Raw genomic sequence first — 24,937 nt, forward strand, 5'->3', positions numbered from 1 at the left:
TTTTGCAAATACAGACTAACATGGCTGTTACTCTGAAACCATTTTTTTCCAACTGCCTTTGCTAAGGATTGGTCTGTATCTGGCAAGTGGCAACTTTGATTCCAATAGTCTCCAACTGCATCATTGACCTTTTGGGAGCAGAAGCTAAATGAAGGTGGTGTGAGCTCAGCAGTGGGTAGAGGTAATTTAGAGGGTTTATTGTGCAAAAATTGTTCCATCAAAAAGGTTTCATGAGCACCTGGCGGATGACTTATCTGACGACCAGGAACTCAACAGAGACACATAAGCCTCTGGTCTCCCCCACACAGGGACTCAGGGCCACTCTACACTGTGTGAGGTTAGATGGGGATGTTGGCCCTTGCCAGGACCCCACTGCTATGAAGGGGGGATCGTTTCAGGGAGAGAAATTCTCTTCGCTGCCTGAACCGCAAGGCTTGTTCCTTTAAAGGGTCCCACCCCTCGAGGTGTAAGCGTGACCATCAGGGCGCTCCTGGCTGGCCAGGAAGGGCCGGCACACGGCTGCTGGCGGCTGAATGGCACCGTGCAGCAGAGCCTGCCTGCTCCTGGCTGGAGGCAGCGTCTCCCCGCAAGACCGAGATGAACTTACAGGGTGGCCCTGGCGCGGTCCCTGCCCTGGGCAAGGCGCCGGGCTGCGGCCGCCCGGGCTCTGCCTCCGGCCGACGCCGCGGGGCGGGGCGGGGCGGGGCGGCCGGGAAACGAAAGTGAAAGAGGGGCCGGAGTCAGGCCGGCAGCGCCGCTGCAGGAGGCTGGAGCGGTGAGAGGGGCTGCGGGTTCCGCGTGGGGGGTGCGCCCTGCGCTGAGCCCCCCGGGGTGCTGGGGGGGGGCGGTTCCTGCCCTGGGTCCCCTAGGGGGTTAGCGGGTCTGCTCCTTGGCCCAGGCCCAGCCCCGGCTGTGAGGGGGTTGTACAGTGCACCCCTTTTTCACAGGGTCTCCCAGTGTTCTCCCCACTCGTTGGGAGGCGCTGTGCCCCCTCCCTCATTGTTTCCAGCCCAGGGGCGCTGCCTCCCCAAGTCCCTGTCTGGAGTGACTGGGGGAGCCCCTTTGTGCCTGCGCCATTGGCTCCGTTCCAGGGATTCCCCCTGTCACGGAGTCCCCGGGCGATGCTCTGGGACTGCTCCCCAGGAAGCCAGGCAGGACTCTGGGGGAGTCTCCTCTCTGGGAGCAGCCTGTCTGCAGGACACACAGCTCACCCGGCTTCCCCCTTCCTGGGTCTGACCTCGGAGCATTCAGCATCCTCTGCCCCTCTGTGCGCTTCCCACAGCGAGTCCGCCCAGGCGGGGTCCTGGGGAAGCCAGAGGGTCCTGCCCCCAACTCCGCAGTCAGACGGGACTCTCAGCCAGCCAGGAAAACAGAAGGTTTATTAGACGACAGGAACATGGTCTAACACAGAGCTTGTAGGTGCAGAGAACAGGACCCCTCAGCCGGGTCCATTTTGGGGACAGTGAGCCAGACAACCCTGTCTGCCCTTCACTCCATGTCCCAGCCAGCCCCAAACTGAAAAACCTCTCCAGTCCCTCCTCCTCTGGGCTTTGTCCCTTTCCCGGGCCAGGAGGTCACCTGATTCCTTTGTTCTCCAACCCTTCAGCTCTCACCTTGCAGGGGGAAGGGCCCAGGCCATCAGTGGCCAGGAAACAGGGTGTCGGCCATTGTCTGTGTCCAGACCCCTGCACAGACCTGCCCTCTAGGGCTCTGCAGTGATCATACACCCTTCTCCCCCCACCTAGATACTTAAGAACTGCATAGGGGAAACTGAGTGCCCCCCCCCCACACTATTCAGAGGAAACATTAAGAACAGTCCCACTTCGTCACACACAGTGCACTGGGGTGTTGCAGTCCTAGGGACCAGGCCAGCCCCACTGGAGCAGGGCCCATTTCCCCCCACCCCAGAACTGGTCCCGGCCGGACATTTGGGAGCCAACCCTCCCTTTAGACTGTGTCTCCTGTCGCTCCCTGCGGTTTCTGGGCACCTGAAGGGGGGGGCACAATCTTACTCAGACCAGAGTGACCTGCGGTGAACATGGGGTGAGCTCTCATCTGTCACCCCCATGAACCTGGAGAAACGCTCCATGCTGCAGTGATTGGCGAGTCAGGAAGGCCCAGGGTCTCCCCTGGTGACAAGCCTGTAGAGCCAACGCTAGGGGCGGGGAGCTTGATTTTGGTGCCAGATTCTGACACTTTGCTGCTTTCTCTCCCCAGCTGTGAGTGACACGATGACAGATTCCGAAGAGGTAACTGGGCACCAGGCGAGTCAGTCCCTGCCCTGGGTTTTTGAAAGCCAAAGTGGAAATTAACCTGAGAGTAACATTTCCTGGGGGGGCGCCAGGAGGTTGGTTGTTTGAGGCCTGGTCTTCACTAGGAAATTAGGGTAGTATAACCCTGCCACTAAGGCGTGTGAAAAATCCAGCCCCCTGAGTGACGCAGCTCACCCGACCTAACTCCTGGTGCAGACAGTGCGTTCCCATCAACTGGCCGCCTCGCCGAGGTGCCTTACCCCTCCCGTCCGCGTGGGCAGCGTCTTCGCTGAACTTCTGCAGCAGTCCAGCTGTTGCGCTTTGAGTGTAGACGAGCCCTGAGCGCGGGGAGCGGGAGACCACCCAGGGGAAAGGAACAGCCTGAGTCCAGCAGGAAAGTTCCTTCCCCACCCCCACGCAGATTCTGGCTCCACCCCCGCCCCTCTGGCTCCACCCACATTGAATTCTGACCCCTGTGCTGGTGGAGCCAGAGAGCTCATGTGCAGACGGTGACTGGCATGGCCCATGGCACAGGCTGCCCCGTGCTTCCGTGTGTGGGCCCCAGGGTCACTGACCTCTCTTGGCTTTTAGGAGTCCTTTGTCCATCTGCCCGAAGAGTTCAAACTGGGGAACAGCGCCCTCGTGATGACACCCAAATGCCTGCAGCAGGAGATTGAGAAGTACAAGGTGGGTCTCTGGCCAGGCACTGTAGGTTGAGCAGCTGCTTTCCACGTGAGGCGATGGCGGGATGGGGCAGGGGCTCAGAATGTGCCTACCAGCTGCAGCTCCCTCCGCAGTGCGCGGTTAATAGAGGCCCAGCCCCAGACGATTCTGGGCTGATAGTGCCTGGGGAGCAGCTATGCCCCATTGCGCACCCGCACGGGACAGACTGGCATTCTGTGGGGTGGAAGTGGCCATGGGGACGGTGCAGCCTCTGCAGAGCAGCCCACGGGAGCCTGATGTTCCCTTCGGTGCCTCTCCCAGGAGCGCTGTCAGGTGCTGGAACAAGACCGGCGAGAGCTGGGGACAGCGAAGGAAGCTGCTGAGGACAAGACACGAGTATTCCAGAGAGAAGCCGAACTCCTCCGTGGGAAACTAGAGAGAGAGAAGTCTCTGAGCAGGGAGCTGGAGCCCTCCTACCAGGCTGGTTTCTAGGAATAGGCCCTTTGCACCCCACCCTCCCATGATGCAGTTAGTCAGAGTCTAGTGAATATATCTCAGAACCACAGCACAGTCTGGCACAACTGGCCACCTCTGCTCAGCGAAGTCCCGGAGTAGCAGGGGCTGCGGGTGGGCGTCAGGCCGTAGCAGAGCTGGGTGGGGGGCGCGCAGGGCGGGAGGAGCAGGGCTGCGGGTGGGTGTCAGGTCGTAGCAGAGGTGGGTGGGGGGCGCGCAGGGCGGGAGGAGCCGGGCTGCGGGTGGGCGTCAGGCCGTAGCAGAGGTGGGTGGGGGGCGCGCAGGGCGGGAGGAGCAGGGGCTGCGGGTGGGCGTCAGGTCGTAGCAGAGGTGGGTGGGGGGCGCGCAGGGCGGGAGGCGCAGGGCTGCGGGTGGGTGTCAGGTCGTAGCAGAGGTGGGTGGGGGGCGCGCAGGGCGGGAGGAGCAGGGCTGCGGGTGGGCGTCAGGCCGTAGCAGAGCTGGGTGGGGGGCGCGCAGGGCGGGAGGAGCAGGGCTGCGGGTGGGCGTCAGGCCGTAGCAGAGGTGGGTGGGGGGCGCGCAGGGCGGGAGGAGCAGGGCTGCGGGTGGGCGTCAGGTCGTAGCAGAGGTGGGTGGGGGGCGCGCAGGGCGGGAGGAGCAGGGCTGCGGGTGGGCGTCAGGTCGTAGCAGAGGTGGGTGGGGGGCGCGCAGGGCGGGAGGCGCAGGGCTGCGGGTGGGCGTCAGGTCGTAGCAGAGGTGGGTGGGGGGCGCGCAGGGCGGGAGGAGCTGGGCTGCGGGTGGGCGTCAGGTCGTAGCAGAGGTGGGTGGGGGGCGCGCAGGGCGGGAGGAGCAGGGCTGCGGGTGGACGTCAGGTCGTAGCAGAGGTGGGTGGGGGGCGCGCAGGGCGGGAGGAGCAGGGCTGCGGGTGGGTGTCAGGTCGTAGCAGAGCTGGGTGGGGGGCGCGCAGGGCGGGAGGAGCAGGGCTGCGGGTGGGCGTCAGGTCGTAGCAGAGGTGGGTGGGGGGCGCGCAGGGCGGGAGGCGCAGGGCTGCGGGTGGGTGTCAGGTCGTAGCAGAGGTGGGTGGGGGGCGCGCAGGGCGGGAGGAGCAGGGCTGCGGGTGGGCGTCAGGCCGTAGCAGAGCTGGGTGGGGGGCGCGCAGGGCGGGAGGAGCAGGGCTGCGGGTGGGCGTCAGGCCGTAGCAGAGGTGGGTGGGGGGCGCGCAGGGCGGGAGGAGCAGGGCTGCGGGTGGGCGTCAGGTCGTAGCAGAGGTGGGTGGGGGGCGCGCAGGGCGGGAGGCGCAGGGCTGCGGGTGGGCGTCAGGTCGTAGCAGAGGTGGGTGGGGGGCGCGCAGGGCGGGAGGAGCAGGGCTGCGGGTGGGCGTCAGGCCGTAGCAGAGGTGGGTGGGGGGCGCGCAGGGCGGGAGGCGCAGGGCTGCGGGTGGGTGTCAGGTCGTAGCAGAGCTGGGTGGGGGGCGCGCAGGGCGGGAGGAGCAGGGCTGCGGGTGGGCGTCAGGTCGTAGCAGAGGTGGGTGGGGGGCGCGCAGGGCGGGAGGCGCAGGGCTGCGGGTGGGCGTCAGGTCGTAGCAGAGGTGGGTGGGGGGCGCGCAGGGCGGGAGGAGCAGGGCTGCGGGTGGGCGTCAGGTTGTAGCAGAGGTGGGTGGGGGGCGCGCAGGGCGGGAGGAGCAGGGCTGCGGGTGGGCGTCAGGTCGTAGCAGAGGTGGGTGGGGGGCGCGCAGGGCGGGAGGAGCAGGGCTGCGGGTGGGCGTCAGGTCGTAGCAGAGCTGGGTGGGGGGCGCGCAGGGCGGGAGGAGCAGGGGCTGCGGGTGGGCGTCAGGTCGTAGCAGAGCTGGGTGGGGGGCGCGCAGGGCGGGAGGAGCAGGGCTGCGGGTGGACGTCAGGTCGTAGCAGAGGTGGGTGGGGGGCGCGCAGGGCGGGAGGAGCTGGGCTGCGGGTGGGTGTCAGGTCGTAGCAGAGGTGGGTGGGGGGCGCGCAGGGCGGGAGGAGCAGGGCTGCGGGTGGACGTCAGGTCGTAGCAGAGGTGGGTGGGGGGCGCGCAGGGCGGGAGGAGCTGGGCTGCGGGTGGGTGTCAGGTCGTAGCAGAGGTGGGTGGGGGGCGCGCAGGGCGGGAGGCGCAGGGCTGCGGGTGGGTGTCAGGTCGTAGCAGAGGTGGGTGGGGGGCGCGCAGGGCGGGAGGCGCAGGGCTGCGGGTGGGCGTCAGGTCGTAGCAGAGGTGGGTGGGGGGCGCGCAGGGCGGGAGGCGCAGGGCTGCGGGTGGGTGTCAGGTCGTAGCAGAGGTGGGTGGGGGGCGCGCAGGGCGAGAGGAGCAGGGCTGCGGGTGGGCGTCAGGTCGTAGCAGAGGTGGGTGGGGGGCGCGCAGGGCGGGAGGAGCCGGGCTGCGGGTGGGCGTCAGGTCGTAGCAGAGGTGGGTGGGGGGCGCGCAGGGCGAGAGGAGCTGGGCTGCGGGTGGGCGTCAGGTCGTAGCAGAGCTGGGTGGGGGGCGCGCAGGGCGGGAGGAGCAGGGCTGCGGGTGGGCGTCAGGTCGTAGCAGAGCTGGGTGGGGGGCGCGCAGGGCGGGAGGAGCCGGGCTGCGGGTGGGCGTCAGGTCGTAGCAGAGGTGGGTGGGGGGCGCGCAGGGCGGGAGGAGCAGGGCTGCGGGTGGGTGTCAGGTCGTAGCAGAGCTGGGTGGGGGGCGCGCAGGGCGGGAGGCGCAGGGCTGCGGGTGGGTGTCAGGTCGTAGCAGAGGTGGGTGGGGGGCGCGCAGGGCGGGAGGAGCAGGGCTGCGGGTGGGCGTCAGGCCGTAGCAGAGCTGGGTGGGGGGCGCGCAGGGCGGGAGGAGCAGGGCTGCGGGTGGGCGTCAGGTCGTAGCAGAGCTGGGTGGGGGGCGCGCAGGGCGGGAGGAGCAGGGCTGCGGGTGGGTGTCAGGTCGTAGCAGAGGTGGGTGGGGGGCGCGCAGGGCGGGAGGAGCTGGGCTGCGGGTGGGCGTCAGGCTGTAGCAGAGCTGGGTGGGGGGCGCGCAGGACGGGAATCATGGGTGGTCCACTGGCAGAGCTCCCCTGCCCCCCTCTCTGATTGGCTTTTTCCTCCCTCCTGAAGGAGCTTTGTCTGGCAAAGGAGGAAAGGGGCAAGTTGCTTCAGGAGAAGCAGAAGCTGGAAAAGGAGCTGGAGGAGCTGGAGGCGAGGAGAGTGGCCTGGGAGAAGCAAGCGAAGGTGAGGAAGTTCTCAGCAGGGTCCCCCGCTGGCCCCGCCCGTCCGCTGGTGATTGTCGCTGAGGGGCCGTGGGCCTGGAGGGGGCCGATCAGTTCAGGGCTGGTTGCAGTGAGTGCGCTCGACTCCCATTCTGGTCGGAGAGGAGGGAACAGCAGCCCGCTAGCGGCTCTGCCGATCCGCCGAGTCCCCCGGCCGGAGTCTGGCTCTTGTGAGAAGTGGTGAGCACATGGGCTCGGGACCTTGCTTTTACATCTCGGCCGAGAAGATGCCTCCATCAGCGCGGCTCGGGGGAGCACCCTTCTGGAATCCTCCGTGTGCTGTGGGGGTTTGTTCCCTTGGAGGGCTCCCACCCCCATACTGACCCTGCTTCGCTTGGGAGGTCCGACTGGGTCCCTGCCCGGGCTGCTCCGGCAGCAGCCTTCCAGGCTTTAGAAAGCCGGCGCCCTAGGCGGGATTCGGTGGGGAGCTGAGCTGCAGGATCTCAGGTGGGGGCTGAGCGGGATGGGCCCCCACCGTTTCCTCCCACCCCTCCCTGGGCGCAACACTCCCTCACGCTGCTCGGCGTGCTTTCCCCAGGTGCCGCCCTCCCTGCCGGACAGAAAGATGTTGTTTACGGGACACGTGACGGAGGCCGAGGACGTGAACGCACTGGTGGTCGCCCCTCGGGTCCAGCAGGCACTGCCTGGGGGCTCTGCCCTCCTCACCTTCGAGGAGCCGGAGGGTAGGTCTGTTGCTGCAGGCCAGCCTGCCTCTGGTCAGTGCCTAGTCTGGGCGGCCTCCCCGCTCCCCACACACTGGCTCAGACAAGCAGCCTGGTGCCCGCTTGGGGTCCCTCCCGCAGAGGTGCCTGGCCTGGGCGCGAGGCCCCAGCATTCCCCTCGCTGGGGGCCCTTCGTGCTGCTGTGGCTTGGAGCCCTGCTGCCCTTCGCTTTGCCAGGCTCTCTCTCCCGCCTGCAGAGCCTTCCTGTGTGGAGGCCGTGCCCCACGGCCCAGCCCTTCCTGTGGGGGGATTCCCTGCCTGGCTCGGCCCTGGCCCATCCCGTCCCAGAGCCGCCTGCCTTGCGCTCCCCAGGCCTGAGTGGTTTCTCCCTGTTTGCAGTTGCGCAGAGGATCCTAGAGATGAAGTGGCACGAGGTGAAGCTGGATGAGAGCACAGGGTGTGAGGGCCGACTGCGAGTGCAGGCGGAGCCGGTGGAGCTGCTGCTGCCCTCGGCCCTGGAGGTGAGGCTCAGCTGCCGTGGAGTCTGCATGCCACATCCCTTGCGGGGGCCGCTCAGCATCCTTGGCTCACCGTCAGTGCCCGGGGCTTTTGCCTCCCCCGAGGAACTTCGGCCGCCTCTCGCACGCTGGGGGGATGGGCCGTGCCCGGCAGGGGCGGGGAGCCTCTCGCACGCTGGGGGGATGGGCCGTGCCCGGCAGGGGCGGGGAGCCTCTCGCACGCTGGGGGGGATGGGCCGTGCCCGGCAGGGGCGGGGAGCCTCTCGCACGCTGCGGGGATGGGCCGTGCCCGGCAGGGGCGGGGAGCCTCTCGCACGCTGGGGGGATGGGCCGTGCCCGGCAGGGGCGGGGAGCCTCTCGCACGCTGGGGGGATGGGCCGTGCCCGGCAGGGGCGGGGAGCCTCTCGCACGCTGGGGGGATGGGCCGTGCCCGGCAGGGGCGGGGAGCCTCTCGCACGCTGGGGGGATGGGCCGTGCCCGGCAGGGGCGGGGAGCCTCTCGCACGCTGGGGGGGATGGGCCGTGCCCGGCAGGGGCGGGGAGCCTCTCGCACGCTGGGGGGGATGGGCCGTGCCCGGCAGGGGCGGGGAGCCTCTCGCACGCTGCGGGGATGGGCCGTGCCCGGCAGGGGCGGGGAGCCTCTCGCACGCTGGGGGGATGGGCCGTGCCCGGCAGGGGCGGGGAGCCTCTCGCACGCTGGGGGGATGGGCCGTGCCCGGCAGGGGCGGGGAACCTCTCGCACGCTGGGGGGATGGGCCGTGCCCGGCAGGGGCGGGGAACCTCTCGCACGCTGGGGGGGATGGGCCGTGCCCGGCAGGGGCGGGGAGCCTCTCGCACGCTGGGGGGGATGGGCCGTGCCCGGCAGGGGCGGGGAGCCTCTCGCACGCTGGGGGGGATGGGCCGTGCCCGGCAGGGGCGGGGAGCCTCTCGCACGCTGGGGGGGATGGGCCGTGCCCGGCAGGGGCGGGGAGCCTCTCGCACGCTGGGGGGATGGGCCGTGCCCGGCAGGGGCGGGGAGCCTCTCGCACGCTGGGGGGGATGGGCCGTGCCCGGCAGGGGCGGGGAGCCTCTCGCACGCTGGGGGGATGGGCCGTGCCCGGCAGGGGCGGGGAACCTCTCGCACGCTGGGGGGATGGGCCGTGCCCGGCAGGGGCGGGGAACCTCTCGCACGCTGGGGGGATGGGCCGTGCCCGGCAGGGGCGGGGAGCCTCTCGCACGCTGGGGGGATGGGCCGTGCCCGGCAGGGGCGGGGAGCCTCTCGCACGCTGGGGGGATGGGCCGTGCCCGGCAGGGGCGGGGAACCTCTCGCACGCTGGGGGGGATGGGCCGTGCCCGGCAGGGGCGGGGAACCTCTCGCACGCTGGGGGGGATGGGCCGTGCCCGGCAGGGGCAGGGAGCCTCCCCATGTCCTGCAGGGCTGTGTGCCCTGCTGTGGCCTGTTCTCAAGGTAACCAGGGCTGTGTTCAGTACCAGCACAAAGCTCCCCGCATTGGAGGCCTGGGGCATGAAGCTCCCTGGTGCCCACCTCCTGCCATGTCCCAGGCAGCCAGGGCCCCCTCTTTCCAGGCTGGGGTCGTGACGGCCTGGTACCTGCCCTGCAGATTGAGATGAAGCTGAGTGACAGGTGCATCCTGCTGTCCAGCCTCCCGCGCCTGGATCTCTCTGAGGAGCAGCTGCTGGACAAGCTGGAGATCTTCTTCAGCAAGAAGAAGAATGGGGGCAGTGAGGTGGAGCAGCGGGAGCTCCTGAGAGATTCTGGGCACGTGGTGCTGACCTTTGTGCACAATGGAGGTACGTGGTGGAGACGCTGAGAGCTGGGGTGAGGGGCCCTGGAGCTGTCAGTCCAGGGAGGGGACAGCTACCTGCAGCAGACAGAGCTTCCCTCTGTGCATCCGCCAGAGGGAGCCGTCAGGAGGGCTGGACTGGGGAGCAGGCTGGGGTGGCTCCAGGTTCCCAGAGGCTGCACTGGGCTAGGTGCCCTTGGCACCGGATTCCTGGGGTGTCCTTGGGCAGATGCTGCAAGCACCAATGCTGGTGTCTGAGCGGCCACTTTCGCACGCCCGGCACTGGTGGAAAGGCTCAGCCTGCGGGTGGGAGCAGGAGGTCAGGGCTTCTCTCTTCCTCGGCAGTGGCAGAGCAGCTAGCGAAGAAAGGACGCTTCCAAGTCCCCATTGGGAAGCAGACGTACGAGCTCAAAGTGACGCCCTACATACGCGGACAGATCACAGACCTTCAGGTAGGGGTCGCGAGCCCCAGTGTGTTCCCAGCGTGCGCTGCTGCCACCCCCGGCCAGGTGTGAGCCCCAGCGTGCACTGACCGCACCCCCCAGCGTGCACTGATCCTGAGACCCCTCCCCCCCCCCACCAGCCCCGGCGTACACTGACCATGCCCACTCCCCACAGTGGGCACTGGTCCTGACAGCCCTCTCCTCTGCACAAGTCCCAGCACATGCTGTCAGCGCCACTCCTGACCCTCGGACCACCCCCACCCTGGGCGTGAGCCCAGTGCCCATTTTCCACCCTACATGCACTTTGCACAAGCCTGCGTGCCCCACCCCGCCCTCGGCACGCTCCGCGCTCGCTCTCCCTCGAGGCTGAAGGCACACGGCCAGCCGAAAGGGTTGATGGCCAAGAGCACGAGAGGCACAGAGGCAGACTGAGCTCTGTCGGGCAGGGGCTGTCTCTTGTTCTGCGTCTGCACAGCCATGACTGGCTCCTGGAAATACAGATGGCAACGCTGGGGAGTGGCTGAGACACAGTGAGGAGGAGCCCAGCTGGGGAACCCCTGCTCTGCGTTCCCAGCACTCCCTGCTGCTGGGTCAGACTAGCCGCTCTGCAGGGACCCTGCCCCAATGGACAGCTGCAGGAGGCTCTGTGCAAAGCTAAGCGAGGCTCCGGAGCTTGCCTGGCGAGCAGCAGGCAGGGTTTGTGCCTCTGTGCCCAGGGCCTGTGTCACACCCTGCACTGACCCCCGGGGGGGAGAGGGGGGTCTCTGTGGCGTTTAATTCCATCCATTGAGATCCCCAGCCACGGACGCTCTTCTTCCCTGGCTGCTCTCCCCGTAGCTCAGCCAACACCTCTGGCTGTGCCAGCAGGAGACAGCGCGCTCACTCCTCTGCTCTCTCCCCCTAGGTCCGTCCGTCCGTCTGTGCCAAGACCGTGCTCCTGTCGGGGATCTCGGACATTCTGGACGAGGAGTCCATGAGGGACACCCTGGAGATTCACTTCCAGAAGCCCAGCCAAGGCGGAGGCGAGGTGGATGCCCTGGGATACGTGCCAGTGGGGAAACAGGGACTTGCTGTTTTTGAGGAGGACACGGACTGAAGCTCCTTCATGGACGTTAACCCGAACACAAGACAGTCGGCGCCCGGGGACTGGGCCTGAGACAGCCACAGGCTCAGAGCCCACGCGTGCTCCATGTAGCACTGTATAGATTAATCGGACTCTGATTGGAATTAAAGTATTTAGGGAGCTGCTCTGGGTCCTTGGCCGTGTTCTCAGGGCCGAGTGTGGATCTCTGGTGTTGTGGGGCTGGGCACGAGAGAAGGATCTTGTGAGAGAGCCATGGGGCGAGAGAACCCCATTTCGGAGCTTCCTGTTTCGGCCTGCGTGGCTCTCCGCGAAGCCCTGGCTGTCGCCAACACCCGGCATGGAGGACACGGGCATGAAATGGCGTGAAATGAGCAGTGGGTGAAATACCAACGGCTCTCTGCCCACCAACCCCAATAGCGTTTAGGCCCTACTCGGGCATCTCGTTCCAGCAGGGTGTGGGGCCCGCAGGGTGTAGGGTTGATAAATGAGTTTGGAGCCTGGGGGAGTCAGAGTTTAGCCAAACCCTGATATTTACATGGGGGTGTGGTCTCCCAGGAGTGTTAGTCAGAGATACCCCCACCCCATGCTGAATTTCTGCCCCCACTGGGGTGGCAGGGGTGGGTGAGGCCTAGCCGTGCTGTCACTGGGCATCAGCCCCGTGGGTCTGCGGGGTGCAGGCTGGCATTAGCCAGCTGGGCTGGGCAGGGGGCCATGACAGGTGTGGGGTGAGGTTCTTGTCCATGGGATGGGCCATGCAGGCAGAGGTTCCTGGGGGCAGGAGGGGTTGTATACCCAGCGGGACAGACAGACACCAGCATGACTAGTCTCATGGGGCTGAGCAAACCCCTTGTCGTTGGGGGGGGTGGGGGGGGGCGGGTGGTCTCTGCCTGGCGCCTCATTCCCACGTGCTAGGGAGGGGGCTGCAGACTGAGCCCCAGGTGCTTCTGCCTGGTGTTTGGGGGGTGGTCCCAAATAACCCTGTTAGTCTTCAAGGTGCCACCGGCCTCCTCCTTGTTTGTGTGGATACAGACTAACAGGGCTACCCCCTGATATTTAGGGCAGGGGATAGTGGGGGGGGGGCTGGGGCGCTAGCTGGCCTGGGGCGGGGGGGGGGGGGGATGGGTACATAGGGTTGTGGAGGGCAGGAGCTAGGGCGGGGGAGGGGCTGTCGGGGCTGGGGGGGGGCTATGGGGACCCCCCCGAGGGGGGCGGGGCGGCTCCTCCGCGGACTTTCACTTTCGTTTCCGCGGCGGCCGCGCGGAGCCGGGAGCGGAGCCCGCAGGTACCGGGCGCGGGGGGCGCGGGACGGGGCCGCGCTTGGCCCCCGCGGGAGTCCCCCCCCCATGGGCAGGGACCCCCCCCCCGGGGGCACGCACAGCCCCGCCCCCAGCCATGCCCCATCTCTCCCCCCCCCACGCCCTGGGGCCGGGCGCTCGTGCTCAGTGGGGGGCAGGGAGTGGGGGGCGCGGTGGGCACCGTCCCCGGGGGGGGCCCGGAACTTGGGGTGCTGCCCCCCCCGCTCGGAGCACTAATAACCAACAGCAAACACAGGGTTTCCGCCCCCCCCCCGCCGGGCCTGTGCCCAAGCTGCGGCCCCCACCCCCCCGCGTCACGCAGGGTGGGGCCGGGCGCTTGGGGGGCGCGGATCTGGCCTGGGGGGGCTCCGGGCCACGCGCTGGGCTGGGCATCAGGGCTTGTGCTCACCCCGTGCCCCCTGCTCCGGGCAGGCCTGGGGGGGCTGGGTCCTGGCCCCCGCCAGCCCCCCGCCTCCAGCCCCCCTCGCTGCCAGGCCCTGGGGGGGGTCAGCCAAGGGGTCCGGCCTGGCCCGCAGCAGAGCCTGGCTCCCGGGCAGCACGGGGGGGGACAAGGTACTGGGGCCGGGATCCTGCCCTCGGCCCCGTGGGGCTGGGGCCCCGTGGGGTCCCTGGCTACCACTGCCCAAGCAGGGGCCCGAGTCGGGCGCTCGCCCCGCTGGGCACGGCCGCGGGGGGAGCTGGTGCCATTTCTCAACACTCCCGTTTCAGGGCAGCATTTTCCGTCTCTGCCGCTGTCCGGCTGGCAGCCCCCCGAGAGCGAGAGCAACGCGGCCAACCTGCGCCCCCGGGGGCTGCACTGTGAACACAGGCCCCCCCGCGCCCCTTGGGGCGTCCCTGCAGGGATGGGGCCGAGCCAGGCGCCCCTGGCCAGCCTCACAGGTTGCTGCGGCCGTCTCCTCTGGCCGCGCTGCTGCTGGGTTGTGGAGAGCCCCCCGACGCCCGGCGAGGCAGCTGTGAGCTCCAGGGGGCCCTGCGGCTGCTACCTTGAGTGCTGAAAAATTCAACAGTTTGTTTAAATATTAAACCTTCCCCTTCTCGTTCTCGATCGAGGGAGACGCCGCCTGGAGACGCCTGCTCAGACTGGGCCCGGGACCCAGGAACCCGCGTCTGCAGGAGCAGTTGGTGACGTGGACACCTGACCCGCTGGGGGCAGGGGGGGACACCCTACCCCCATTTCCCACTGGGGCCTCAGGGACAGCGCCTGTATAAAAACCATAGAGAGATCCTGGCTCCAACGCAGCTGGTACGGTAACAGCTCAGTCCCCAAAAGCTCTGCGGCAAACCCCTGAGCAGGGTGCATTCTGTCTGGGCCTGGCCCAGCCTCGAGGCCAAGAGCAGCAGGGGCAAACACGGCTTTTCCTCAGGCGTCGGATCGCTCCTGGCGGAGGGCAGTAGAGGGGGAGAGCAGCAGAAACACAGGCTGATCCCTTTACCAGTTGGTGCATGGGGTGTTGGCCCAGCGGAGGCGTGTGGGGGTTGGCCTGCCCTGCACCCTGAATGGTGCTGTCCTTCCCGCCAGCAGAGGCTGTTGGAGCCTGGTGGCGCTGGCTCCCCCCTTGACACCTCTCAGTCTGCTCCTCCCAGCTTAATGAGAATTTGCAGAAACAGGGGGTCCCCCTCCCCGAGGCCCAATAAATATTTATAGGCTGTCCAGCTGCATCTTTGCATGTTCAGTGGAAGCTCATGAATAATCCAAGAGCTCAGCCCCTCTGCTTGCAGCTGAGCAGAGAAGAGGTACCCGAGCTCGGGTCACAGAGCTTGGAGCCCTTAGCAGAGACAGCATGGTCTTGCCCGCGGTGCCTTTCCAAAGAGCAACACTGATGTGTATTCATGAGGGCAGGGCACCGAGGCGGCATTATTCCTTTGGCCACAGAAAGCCGGGGCCCTGACACCAAACGCGAGCCTCATGCAGCTGGGGAATGCAACGGTGCCCGTTAGTGCCTGCAGAGGTTGGCCATTCTATTGCTGCAAGAGAGAGTCAATGACCCCCCTTTGCAAGGGGTTGGTGGAAGTTTGGCCACCCTGGCAGGAGCTTGGAAGCCAGAAAACCTTCAGGCTCCCTGGAGAAAAGAGCTGCTGAGATACAAATCCAACGGAGGCCTCAGTTTCCCTTGGGGCAAATGGGGCCTTGAGTGAGGAACATCTTTCTCCAGGCATGAGAGCTCCCCCGTCTGACCCTCTGTCTGCAGGAAGTGCCTTGGGCAGAGGCTGGTGTGTTGCACAGGCTGGATGGAGACGCAAGGCCACACTCAGCTGTGCTCCAGTGACAGGAATCCAGTGTGGTTTCATGCGGGACAGTGGGTTCCTCCGGATTCCCACTGACTCGTCACACAGCTGAGCTGCGGCCTTGAAACCAGTGGGGTCTGCTCCCAGTGAGCGCCATGGGGTGAAGGGACGGGCTTCGCTCAAGGGATGCTAGGGCTGCCCGGTTTTCCCTGGATAACAACAGGCTTTGTTTGCAGATCCAAACGTGCTTTGCAAATACTCCTGAATTCAGCTGCACAAGCCTTTGTGCGGCAATCCCTTGTACAGGTGAAGAAACTGCGTCACAGAGCGGACCTACCCCCAGTGAGGAGCATGGCATTAAATATTGCCTAGGCAGGGCACATACCCCAGAACAGAACCCAGGTCGCCTGCCTGCGAGCCCAGAGCCCTGGCTCCAGAGGGGAGGGGGCAGCATGCAAGCCCTGGTGGGGGGGCTGGGAGCTTTGCTCGTTGCCTCATATCTGCGCGCCTTCCCTGCAGGAGGCTCTGGCAGCATGGATGGGCGCACGGTGCGTGTGGGGGGGATCCCAACAGACATCCCGCCAGAGAGAGTCGCTGACAAGCTCACCATCCACTTCCTGCGGGCCCGCAACGGCGGTGGAGAGATCGCAGACATCACGCTCGTCGCTGGCTCCCCAGCCTGCGCCCTCGTCACCTTTGAGGAAGCGGGAGGTAATGCAGGGGGTGAGGCTGGGGTGCTTGCACCAGGCAGTGCTTGGCAGGCTAAATTGTGTCCTGGGGCCAATGGGGGCAGGCCAAGAAGCTCTGCACAGGGGCCTAGAGGCCAGGGCACCTCCTGGGGCATTGGGCCCTCATCCTGTTGGGTAACTGGTGGAATTCCCAGCCTCCTGCCCTTCCCCAGCCTCCAACAAGGGGATGCCCCAAGAATGCGGTGGGAGAGAGGGAGGAATAAAGATCCCGCTCTGGGCCTCGTCTGGCTGGGGAGCCCAGTGGCACAGCCCGGGCCAGGGCACAGCTGGCTGACCGGTGTCTATTGCTTTGCTCGGTTTAGTGGCTCAGAGGGTCCTGGAGATGGAGAACCACCTTTTGTTGGTCGGTGGAAAGACGTACCCGCTGACAGTGACAGCGCACGCGGCCGAGCTGAGCCCTGACGAGGTAACGAGCGGGATCAGGCGGGCAGGGCCGCAGCAGCCCCCGCCGGCTGTGTACACCCCTCCCCGAGCCCTGCCGCTGCCCGGAACAGATACGCAGAGAGGAGACTCTGCTCATCCTGTTAATCTTTAAATTAGAGTTAAAGCAAACTCGTTCTATTTGTATTCAAATGACGATTTAAAAGGGGTTTTGCTGATAATGCGCCTGAGGCAGGGCCCCGTTTTACACTTGGTCAGTCTGCATTTGTACCTGTCCAAGCGCAGAGGGAATAGCACTGGGGCAGGGCGAGGGGATGCGTGGGTGGCGGGGGTCATTAAGCCCAGCTGTCTGCTCCCGCATGGCCAGGCAAGGGCTTCTGTTCACTTCTCTGCCATTTCATGAGCCAGGAAAGCAGGCGATTTCCCTCGGGGGGAGGGCAGTCAGGGGAAGGGCTGGTGTCAGAGACCTTGAGGAAGTTCTGCCCTTCCTCGGCTGTCAGGGAGCTGGCGCCGTGGCCAGCTGCCGGCTCTGGGCGTTGGTGTCACAGAAGCTCAGCGGGGTCTGTGACATCACAGTCATCTCCCTGGCAACGGCGTGTGATGTCAGAGACAGGCAGCCTGGGGCCTGCTGGGGACACTGCAGCCAGAGCAGAGGGAGTGGGAAGCGGCTGGAGCCTGGCTCCACGTGCAGGGGCCTGAGAGTTATAGAAGTGGGGAGGCCTGGCCACTTTGCAGAGCTCTCTGCGCACATGGGAGATGCTGTAGCTGCGGTAAACTCGCACTCGGCTCCACTCCCTGCTCGCCGAGCCCTTTGTGCCGCGCGTGGAGGGGAGAGTTCTGCTCCAGGCTGCTGGCTCTCTGTCAGCCCTGGCCGCACGGCCCTCCAGCGACGGTGCCGGCCGAGCTCAGCCCTCTGCCTGTGTCCGTGCTCCGTGCACTCCCGCCTGGGCACACCCTCTCCATCGCCACGGGCAGCGATTGCAGCACGAAGCTACGTGAGGTTTGTTTGCCTGCCCTTGAGGAGAGCAAACACAGAGTGAAAGGGAAGGTGGGGGCGCTTGGCGCTTGGCCTTGAAGTGACCCTGGGAGCCGTGGTGAGATAATGTGTCCTGATGATGCCGGGGTGGTGGAGTGGGGCCGGTCAGGGGGTCGTCTCCCTCCTGCAGCGGGGCTGTTTGCCATCAGTCGCTGTCCTCTGACTCCTCTGGTCCTGTCCCCCCAGATCTTCGTGCGCGTTTGTATGATCATCGACTACGGGAGGCTCCTGGACGGCAAAACCCTCCTGAGAAGCCTGCGCAGACGTTACGGTGCCGTGCAGTTCAGCTTCGACCCTAAGGAGACGCTGTGCACTGTCAAGGGGCCGTTCACGGAGCTGCAGGCCTTCAGCAGGGAGCTGCTAAGGAGCCAGCACGCTGGAGAGGGCTCCCCGGAGGGAGTCAGCCACCCAGTCACAGGGACGTCCGCTTCCCAGCAGGGGCCCCGCTCCCCTTTGCCAGAGCCGAGGGTGGAGAAGCAGCCAAGTCCGGGCCAAGTGCACGAGGAGGTGTCTGAGCCCCCGTTGCACAGGGACCCCGTGGACGGAGAAGCTGTGGAGCAGCTGGAGGACTTCTCCTTGGTGATGGACGCGGATATCTACCTGTACATGCGGAAATTCTGCAGTGACAAGTACCAGCGGGTGCTGCACCAGCACCAGGTCGACGTGGTAGACGTCAGCAGTGACGGCATCGCTGTTCTCTACCTCCAGGCCTCCTCGAAGAACATGGGGAACATCAGCTCCATGGTGCAAGCCCGCCTGGCGCTGCTGGGCCTCTATCAGCAGCTGGAAGCCAGTCTGCGCAAGGAGAAGATCAGCAAGGGGGAGCTGAGCAGTGACATGAGGTCTCAGAGGGCCCTGCTAGAGGACCTGCAGAAGCTGTGCCCCCTGCTTTTTTGTCACGAAGATGAGCGGCATCTCTATCTCATCGGGAATCTGGTCGAAGTCTCCCAGGCCAAACAATACATCCAAGATCGAACCACTGGGAGAAGAGCCACAGCCGGCCTCAGGATGCCCAACACCTCCCTGGCCACCTACACAGCCGCCCTTCATGGAGGGGATGCCAGACTGGGCAAGCCCGAACCCCCGGTGGATCCTTCACCCCCAAGACTTAGCCCTGGCAAGTTTGAGTCTAAAGGTGAACACAAGCTAGCCGCCAACTTCAGCTTCCTAAAGCACGACACGCCTGTTTCCAGTGCATGGCCCTCGCTGGATCGCAGCTCCCCGTTCATAGATCAGATGGAGCTTTCTGGCAGCTGGTTAAAGGAAGCTGGCGCCCTGAGCCAGAGCGATCCAGCACCACCAAGTGGTCAGCACCACCTGCCCGTCTCTGCGCCTGTCACTGGGCCAGCGGCAGAGGGTCAGCAGAGGGAGCTGAAGGATTGGGACCAAAGGAAGGGGGACCCCCTGCTCTTGAGACCCAAGACGCTGTCTCTGTTGGCTGGAGGCAAAGAAAGCAGCACTTTGCAGAGTCTTGGGGGCTGGAAAAGCCCCGTTCCCGTAAAGCCTCAGCCCATTAGCAACATGTCTAGCGCCTTCAAATCTTTGAGCCTTTTCGATACCACGGGGACCTGTTCAGCACTGGATTCGAAACCACCCGAGTCTAGCGCCCCTCTGAGACGCTCCAACAGTTTCTCCATTCCGAAGTCGAAGGCAAGCGACACACCCAGAGACCCCAGCAGGGCAGCCAGCAGGGCCCACGGGGTCAGCGAGGAGATCACCATGGATCCTGTGCAGTGGGCTTATCTGAAAGACATTCACGGCTCTGCTATTGACGGGCTGTGCAGGGAGGGAGGCATCCTGCTCGCAGAGCGCAGCGACAAAGACTGCACCGTGCTGACGCTCACAGCTGAGGACAGGACAAAGCTCCTCCAAGCCAGGTGGAAGATGGAGGCTCTGTGCCAGACGGTGTGTCCTGCTCTCGTATGCCAGAGTCTGAGCTACTCCGAACTTGATGTGGAGGGACCCAGCGACGAGGCCCTGAATGAGCTGTGCAGCCTCTTGAAAGGATGCTCTGCCCAGGTCAGAGTCAGCAAAGACAGGTACAAACTGCATCTCACGTGCCCCAAGGAAGCGCTGCGGAGAGTCAATGAGGCGTTCCAGAGATTCTCTGCCAGGAGGCGAAGTGATCTGACGCTTTCTTCCCCGTCTCGGGGGCTGGCGGGATCTCTGTCCGAGGAATATCCAAGCCCCACGCACCAGGTGAAAACCCAGGACCCAGCGCTGGCTGCAGAGTATCCCCATAGCCGGGAGGGACTGCAGCCGCTGGAGGTTAGCAGCACAACCGGCCTGTCTGACATTTCGGAGAGCGCCCCCCAGCTGAATGGTGCTGACACAGTGAGACTGTACGGTCCCGGGTGGAACGCCACGAAAACCAGTAGCTACCGGCAGGCAGTGGGGCAAGAGGACCCAAGTTACCACAGCGACTCACAGGACGTGCAGGGAGGCAGTGGCCTCCTTGATGCCAGCTTGGCAGACAGACAGAGCCTCAGCCCAAGGGACCCCCAGGAGCTGCAGAAGGGGGAGAGGCCAGCTGGAGAGCCCGAGGCAGCCAGGATAAAGCGGGTCCTGCCTGACAGATTCCAGTTCGCAAGAGACAAGAGCCGAGGAGGCCCCAGTGAGGCAGGGGGAAGCCCGAGACCCCCTGCTCATGCAGCAGATGGTGCCCCACAGTCCTTGCCCATCTGGCTCTCTAGCTCTGTGACTGCACTGCAGGCCAGGCCTGCAGCAGAGCGAGCCCCCAAGCCAGGCCAAGGGGACCCTGTGAGCCAGGAAGGCCACTTGCACCCAGCAGGAGATGGGGACTCACAGGAGACTGGGATTTCAGAGCTGGAGCTAAGAGGGCCCAGCCCTGGGCAGGAAGCCCATGAGCACAAGCTTGGGAAGTGTGATGCGTGCCAGACCTCACGCACAGCGACCTGCCGCGCCCAGTGCGGCCACTCCCTGTGCCGGACTTGTTTTGCAGCAGAAGACACGCACCCAGCCTGCTGCAGCTCCCCCAAGAGCATGAGGGCTATTAAAGGGGCATTCAAGGTCGTGACCTTGTCCCAGAGCCTGCCTGGCCACTTTCGAGACCCAACGCTCAAGATCATCTATGACATCCCTGACGGTGTGCAGGAGGTAGGTAGCCAGGCCACACAAAGAGTCTGCCACCAGGGCCTTCCCAGCCCCCTAATTATGGGACTTGGGGTAATGCCTAGGCATCCCGGTCAGCGGCCCGGGCCCTGTTGTGCTGGGCACGGCCCACACAGAACAGAGTCCCTGCCCCAAAGAGCGCACAAGAAAAGAGGCGGGTGGATAACACAGGCAGAAGGGGAGCACGGATGCCAGCTGGGGGTGAGCAGTCGTCAAAGCACACCCATAAAGAACAGAATTATGACACAGATGAACAAAATTTGTTGAGGAAGCATCAACATGGCGTTTGAAAAGGGACATCATGCCTCACCAATCTATTAGAATTCTCTGAGGGGTCAACAAGCTTGTGGACAAGGGGGATCCAGGGGATATAGTGTATATGGACTTTCAGAAAGCTTTTCACAAGGGCCCTCAGCAAAGGCTCTTAAGCAATGTAAGAAGTCATGGGAGAAGATGGAAGGTTCTCTCATGGATCAGTAACTGGTTAAAAGACAGGAAACAAAGGGGAGGAACAAATGATCAGTTTTCACAGTGGAAAGTGGTAAATAGTGGGGTCACCCAAGGATCTGTACTGGGAGCAGGGCTGGTCAACATATTCATAAATGAGCTGGAAAAGGGAGTAAACAGGAAGGTGCCAAAGTTTGCAGACGATATAAAATTACTCAAGATAGTTAAGTTCAAAGCTGCCTGCCAAGAGTTACAAAGGGATCTCACTAAACTGGGTGACTGGGCAACGAACTGGCAGATGAAATTCAGTGTTGGTAAGTGCAAAGTAATGCACATTGGAAAACATCATCCCAGCTATACATACAAAATGATGGGGTCTAAATTTGCTGTTACCACTAAGAAAGAGATCTTAGAGTCATCATAGATAATAAGTCCTTGAGAACATCTGCTCAGTGTGCAGCGGCAGTCAAAAAAGCAAACAGCGTGTTGGGAGCCGTAAGGAAAGGGATAGATAATAAGACAGTAAATATCATAATGCCTCTATATAAATCCATGGAATGCCCACATCTTGAGTACTGCATGTAGATCTGGTTGCCAAATCTCTAAACAGATAGGTTAGAATTGGAAAAGGCACAGAGAAGGGAAAGAAAAATGATTAAGTCTGTGGAACAGCTTCCGTACGAGGAGAGATTAAACAGACTAATACTGTTCAGCTTGGAAAAGAGACGACTCGGGGGGATACGATAGAGAGCTATAAAATCATGACGGGGGCGGAGAGAGTGACTAAGGAAGTGTTATTTTCCCCTTCACATAACACAAGAACCAGGGGTCACCCAATAAACTTACTAGGCAATGGGTTTAAAACAAACATAAGGAAGTACCTTCCTTACACAACGCACAGTCAACCCGTGGAACTCGTTGTCAGGGGATGTTGTGAAGGCCAAAACTATGACTGGGTTCAAAAAAGAATGGATAAGTTCAGTGAGGACAGGTCCATCAATAGCTATTAGCCAAGATGGGCAGGGACGCAACGCCATGCTCTGGGTGTCCCGAACCCTCTCGCTGCCAGGAGCCGGGACTGGGTGACGGGATGTATTGCTCAACGATTGCCCTGCTCTGTTCATTCCCTCTGGGGCACCTGGCACGGTCGGGGACAGGGATACTGGGCTAGATGGACCATTGGTCTGACCCAGTCTGGCTGTCCTGAGGTTGTCGCGTTTGTTGTGGGCACAGCAGCAGAGGGGAGTTGAATGAGGCAGATACACCGTTCATCTCTGGCTGAAGGGGGCTCTGGCTTCCTGCAAGTGCCAGGCCTGCCGCCCGGTCCCTGGCAGTGGCTTTTCCCCAGCCACTCACCTTCATTTATTTATTATTTCAAGCCCAAGCCCAAGCCAGCGGTGAGAGTTACCACCAAGAGGTGGAACAGCCTTTTCCCACGTTCCCTTCCAACCCAGCAATAGCCCGGAGCAGTTTCCTCCCCCATTTCACCCCAGGGCTGAGGCACTGCAGAGAGAAGCGACCAAGAAGGAAACCCCAGCAGAGCCGGGTTTTTGCGTAGAAGTGCTGAGCAGGGGGATTGGGAGCGTGGTAGGAAACACCACGAACAGCTCCCACTAGCAGCCCCCTCTGGGCGCCAGCTTCCTGCTAACTAGCCAACGCACCGGCTGCAGCAGCATTCCCGGCTCGCTCCTTGGGCAGGGCAGGGGCTGGGTCCCACAAACCAACCCTGCCTTCACGGCGCAGGGAGCGTTACCACAGCAGGTGACGAAACCCGCCTCGCCTCCCACCGGGCAAACCCGAGAGCTCCGGGCTAATTTTACGACTTTCTTCCTTCTCCCCTCCCCCACACCGCCATTTGAAGGCTGGAGACCCCCGACCCGGGAGACCGTACAGGGGTGGCCGCTTCCAGGCCTTCCTGCCCGACAACAGGGAGGGGAAGAAGACATCTCAGCTGCTGCAGAAAGCATTTGAGCAGGGCCTGACCTTCCGGATCCAATCCTGTGAGGACGAGGAGGAGAGAGTGACGTGGCACCTCATTCCCCACAAAACCTCCTTCGACAAGGGCAAGGCCAGGTAGGGAACGGTGCCGGTGGTGTTTGAACGGGGCTGGGGGCCCAGGCTGCCTGTGGCCTGTTAGCTCTTGGCCTAGGAGGGAGAGGAAGGCGGCCCGGGCCTAGACGCCTGGGTGCTGTGCTGAATCCACGCTTGGCATGCAGGACCTGCCAGAGCCCAAGAGCCCAATGCTGCAGCCAGCCTTGGAGCAAACCCACCGGTGGTGCAACACAGCACCAGGCCCAGGAATTGTCCGAGCCCCCCAGCTGCTTCCCTGCCCTGGCTTGGGAGGGCAGAGCCCCTCTCGTACCCTGGCGTGTGGGGCTGCAGCAGCCGCTTTGTCAGATAAGAAATGAATGAGCAAGAGCAGCATCCAAACGCCATTTTAAATGTTTCATGCTACTCCATCCCTGCCGGCCGTTTTCCATCTCTGCAAGGCAGGACCCAGTGAGACCCCAGCGAAGAGCAATTCCTGCCCCAGACCTAGGCCGCCTCTTGCTCTGGGGCTGGGAGCGTGGGGTAGCCAAGCTCTGAGAGGTTCCCTGGGTGGCTGGGGCCACTGGCTCCCTCCCCATCAGGGAAACAGGGAGTGTGGGAGAATAGGGAAAGATGCCCCCCACTTCCTGCGGTCGTTGGGAGGGGTAGGTGTGTTTGGAACATGCTCTGAGCGTTACCCGCGGGGCCACAGCCTCACGCCTCTTCCTCTCCCCTGGTAGGAATGGCTACCCAGATTCCCAGTACCTCCGCGAGGTCTGCGCTCTGCTGAGAAACTTGGGCATCGAGTGAAATTCCCAGCGCTGAGCTGCCAAAAGCCGCCCCCTCTCTGCCGTCCTCCAGCCCCAGTCAGGCTCAGCCCAGCTGGCACAAGCCACGTTCAGTTCTGAGCTGCTCAGGACAGTGCTGGTTTTTCGCTGCTTGGGCTTCATCTCCACCTCCCTTTGCTAGCCAGGAATTCCTGTGCCAAGTGTAAGTGAAAACCGAGCTGTCCAGCGGCAGCGTCTCACCAGCACCCACCCTCGCTCCAGCTGAAGGGAAGTAAAGGACTTCCAGGGACCCTGCTGGCAGCTCCAGCTCCCACTTGGATTTAGCTTGTTAACCAGCCGCCAGCAACAGCTTGTTTCGGCATCAATGAACGACCAGCATTACAGGCTGAGCCATTACCAGCTTCCAGCCCGATGCTAATCTCCAATGGAGGCCCGTGTCTGGCTGCAGGAAAGGTCACCCTGGGACATCCCAGTTCTGCCTTCGGGAGGCTGGGAGCTGCTCGTCTTTGTAGTGTTCAGTGCTTCTGGAATGGCACTTTCCCCTTTGGCTAATGAAGCCAAAACACAGGGGGTCCCGCCTACCAGCATCCTGGGCAGTGCGGAACTACACTTGATCTCAGTTAGCCTGGGCATTTCATTCCTTGGACAGACAGTCCGGAGCTCCCGTCCCATCCCTAGGCCTCTAGCCCTGTGGGACCGTGGCCCAAACCTGCAGTGTTCAAGGCAGCACAACGCTGCACATTCCCTGTTACTTTGCATTCCGTGTAGTTGGGTGGAGAATTCCAAATAAACGAGTCTCAGTCCCCACCCTGTTCAGTAGTGCTTGGTCGTGTCTCAGGCTGGGAGCCTCAAAATGCCCCCCATTTTGGTCACAGGCAGGACTAGCAACAACTGGCTACAGGCCACCCAGCAGCGGCTGCTGCTTCCAGAACAGAAGGGCCATTGCAGGTTGAAGTGTCTGCAGCCCCTGTGCAGAGACTGGGCTTTCTCAAGTAGCATTTTATGAGAATGTGATGGTGCATTTAAGGCTCCAAATGAACACTTGGTGCGGATGCCAGAGGGGGCAGGGCTGACCTGAAACCTTAGAAAGCAGCTGAGATCCTGGGTACATTTCACAGCAGGTGTTCAGTGCTGCTGCTCAAAAGCCATGTGCAAAATCTGCTTCCTACAATCGCAGCGCTAGGAGTGCACCCGTGGCCAGAGCTTGGGGTGAAGGTCTCCTTTTACCCACAGCACCAGCTCCCCCCAGCCCTGGCCAACAAGCCTCCCCTCTGAAGTGGAGAGGCTGTCATTGGGCCAAGAGGGGACTTCACACTCCATTCAGTTCTTGAGCCTGCTGGGAAAGCGACAAGCATGATTGGGCCTGAGCACAACAGCCCTATAACCTAGCCCCAGAAGTTGTGTCAGAGAACGGCTCTGCGCTGCTGCAGCGGGGTGGCAGCTTGGAGGGGAGACAGCCTGTCACAGCGGAGACAAGCACCCTCGTTTTCGCTCGCTTGTGTGTTACAGCGCTGTGATGAAGCTTGGACCAATATTTAAGAGCTCTGAGGTGAAGAGTTGGGGGTGAAAAACATCCTTAAGAATATTTAGTCAGGCACCAAGATCTTCTTCAGCCGGCTCTATGGGCTCAGGTTCCTCTTTCAGACCCAGCACATTCTTCCAGAGGGGAGATGCCTGCCATATACTCAGCCCCACAAAAGGGAAGGGGGAGGGT

At 63.6% G+C, this 24,937-nt stretch overlaps 2 protein-coding genes across 5 annotated transcripts; both read left to right on the forward strand.

Annotated features, from left to right (window-relative positions):
• The first annotated feature begins 705 nt into the window (after window positions 1-705).
• Window positions 706-11,284, forward strand: IFI35 (interferon induced protein 35). Of its 2 annotated transcripts, none has more exons than XM_084615475.1 (10): window positions 706-775; window positions 2,218-2,264; window positions 2,844-2,939; window positions 3,237-3,395; window positions 6,479-6,592; window positions 7,169-7,313; window positions 7,692-7,813; window positions 9,411-9,600; window positions 9,939-10,045; window positions 10,941-11,284. In XM_084615475.1, exons 2-10 carry the CDS (start codon window positions 2,232-2,234, stop codon window positions 11,130-11,132), a joined length of 1,158 nt encoding a protein of 385 aa, XP_084471601.1. In that variant the 5' UTR covers window positions 706-775; window positions 2,218-2,231; the 3' UTR covers window positions 11,133-11,284. The 2 variants fall into 2 exon arrangements, with proteins under 2 accessions (XP_084471601.1, XP_084471602.1); XM_084615476.1 differs by having other exon boundaries at window positions 2,218-2,249.
• A 1,065-nt stretch (window positions 11,285-12,349) lies between these two features.
• Window positions 12,350-24,035, forward strand: LOC311513633 (uncharacterized protein). 3 transcript variants are annotated; one of them, XM_084615596.1, is made up of 7 exons: window positions 12,350-12,402; window positions 13,487-13,679; window positions 15,182-15,373; window positions 15,714-15,817; window positions 17,015-19,945; window positions 22,269-22,480; window positions 23,176-24,035. In XM_084615596.1, exons 3-7 carry the CDS (start codon window positions 15,196-15,198, stop codon window positions 23,243-23,245), a joined length of 3,495 nt encoding a protein of 1,164 aa, XP_084471722.1. In that variant the 5' UTR covers window positions 12,350-12,402; window positions 13,487-13,679; window positions 15,182-15,195; the 3' UTR covers window positions 23,246-24,035. The 3 variants fall into 3 exon arrangements, with proteins under 3 accessions (XP_084471722.1, XP_084471723.1, XP_084471721.1); XM_084615597.1 differs by having other exon boundaries at window positions 12,381-12,402; window positions 13,491-13,679; XM_084615595.1 differs by lacking the exon at window positions 12,350-12,402 and having other exon boundaries at window positions 12,682-13,679.
• Window positions 24,036-24,937: the final 902 nt, after the last annotated feature.

Source organism: Lepidochelys olivacea, assembly GCF_965140295.1.
Source record: "Lepidochelys olivacea isolate rLepOli2 genome assembly, chromosome: 27".
Lineage (NCBI taxonomy): Eukaryota > Metazoa > Chordata > Testudines > Cheloniidae > Lepidochelys > Lepidochelys olivacea.

Excerpts from the sequence above, each read along its gene's own strand:
- LOC311513633 (XM_084615596.1), top strand. The coding sequence starts at position 15,196 with ATGGATGGGCGCACGGTGCGTGTGGGGGGGATCCCAACAGACATCCCG. Across the intron at positions 15,374-15,713 it reads CACCTTTGAGGAAGCGGGAG|TGGCTCAGAGGGTCCTGGAG; the intron begins GTAATGCAGGGG and ends TGCTCGGTTTAG. Across the intron at positions 22,481-23,175 it reads TTCGACAAGGGCAAGGCCAG|GAATGGCTACCCAGATTCCC; the intron begins GTAGGGAACGGT and ends CTCCCCTGGTAG.
- IFI35 (XM_084615475.1), top strand. The coding sequence starts at position 2,232 with ATGACAGATTCCGAAGAGGTAACTGGGCACCAG. Across the intron at positions 2,265-2,843 it reads AAGAGGTAACTGGGCACCAG|GAGTCCTTTGTCCATCTGCC; the intron begins GCGAGTCAGTCC and ends CTTGGCTTTTAG. Across the intron at positions 2,940-3,236 it reads AGGAGATTGAGAAGTACAAG|GAGCGCTGTCAGGTGCTGGA; the intron begins GTGGGTCTCTGG and ends TGCCTCTCCCAG.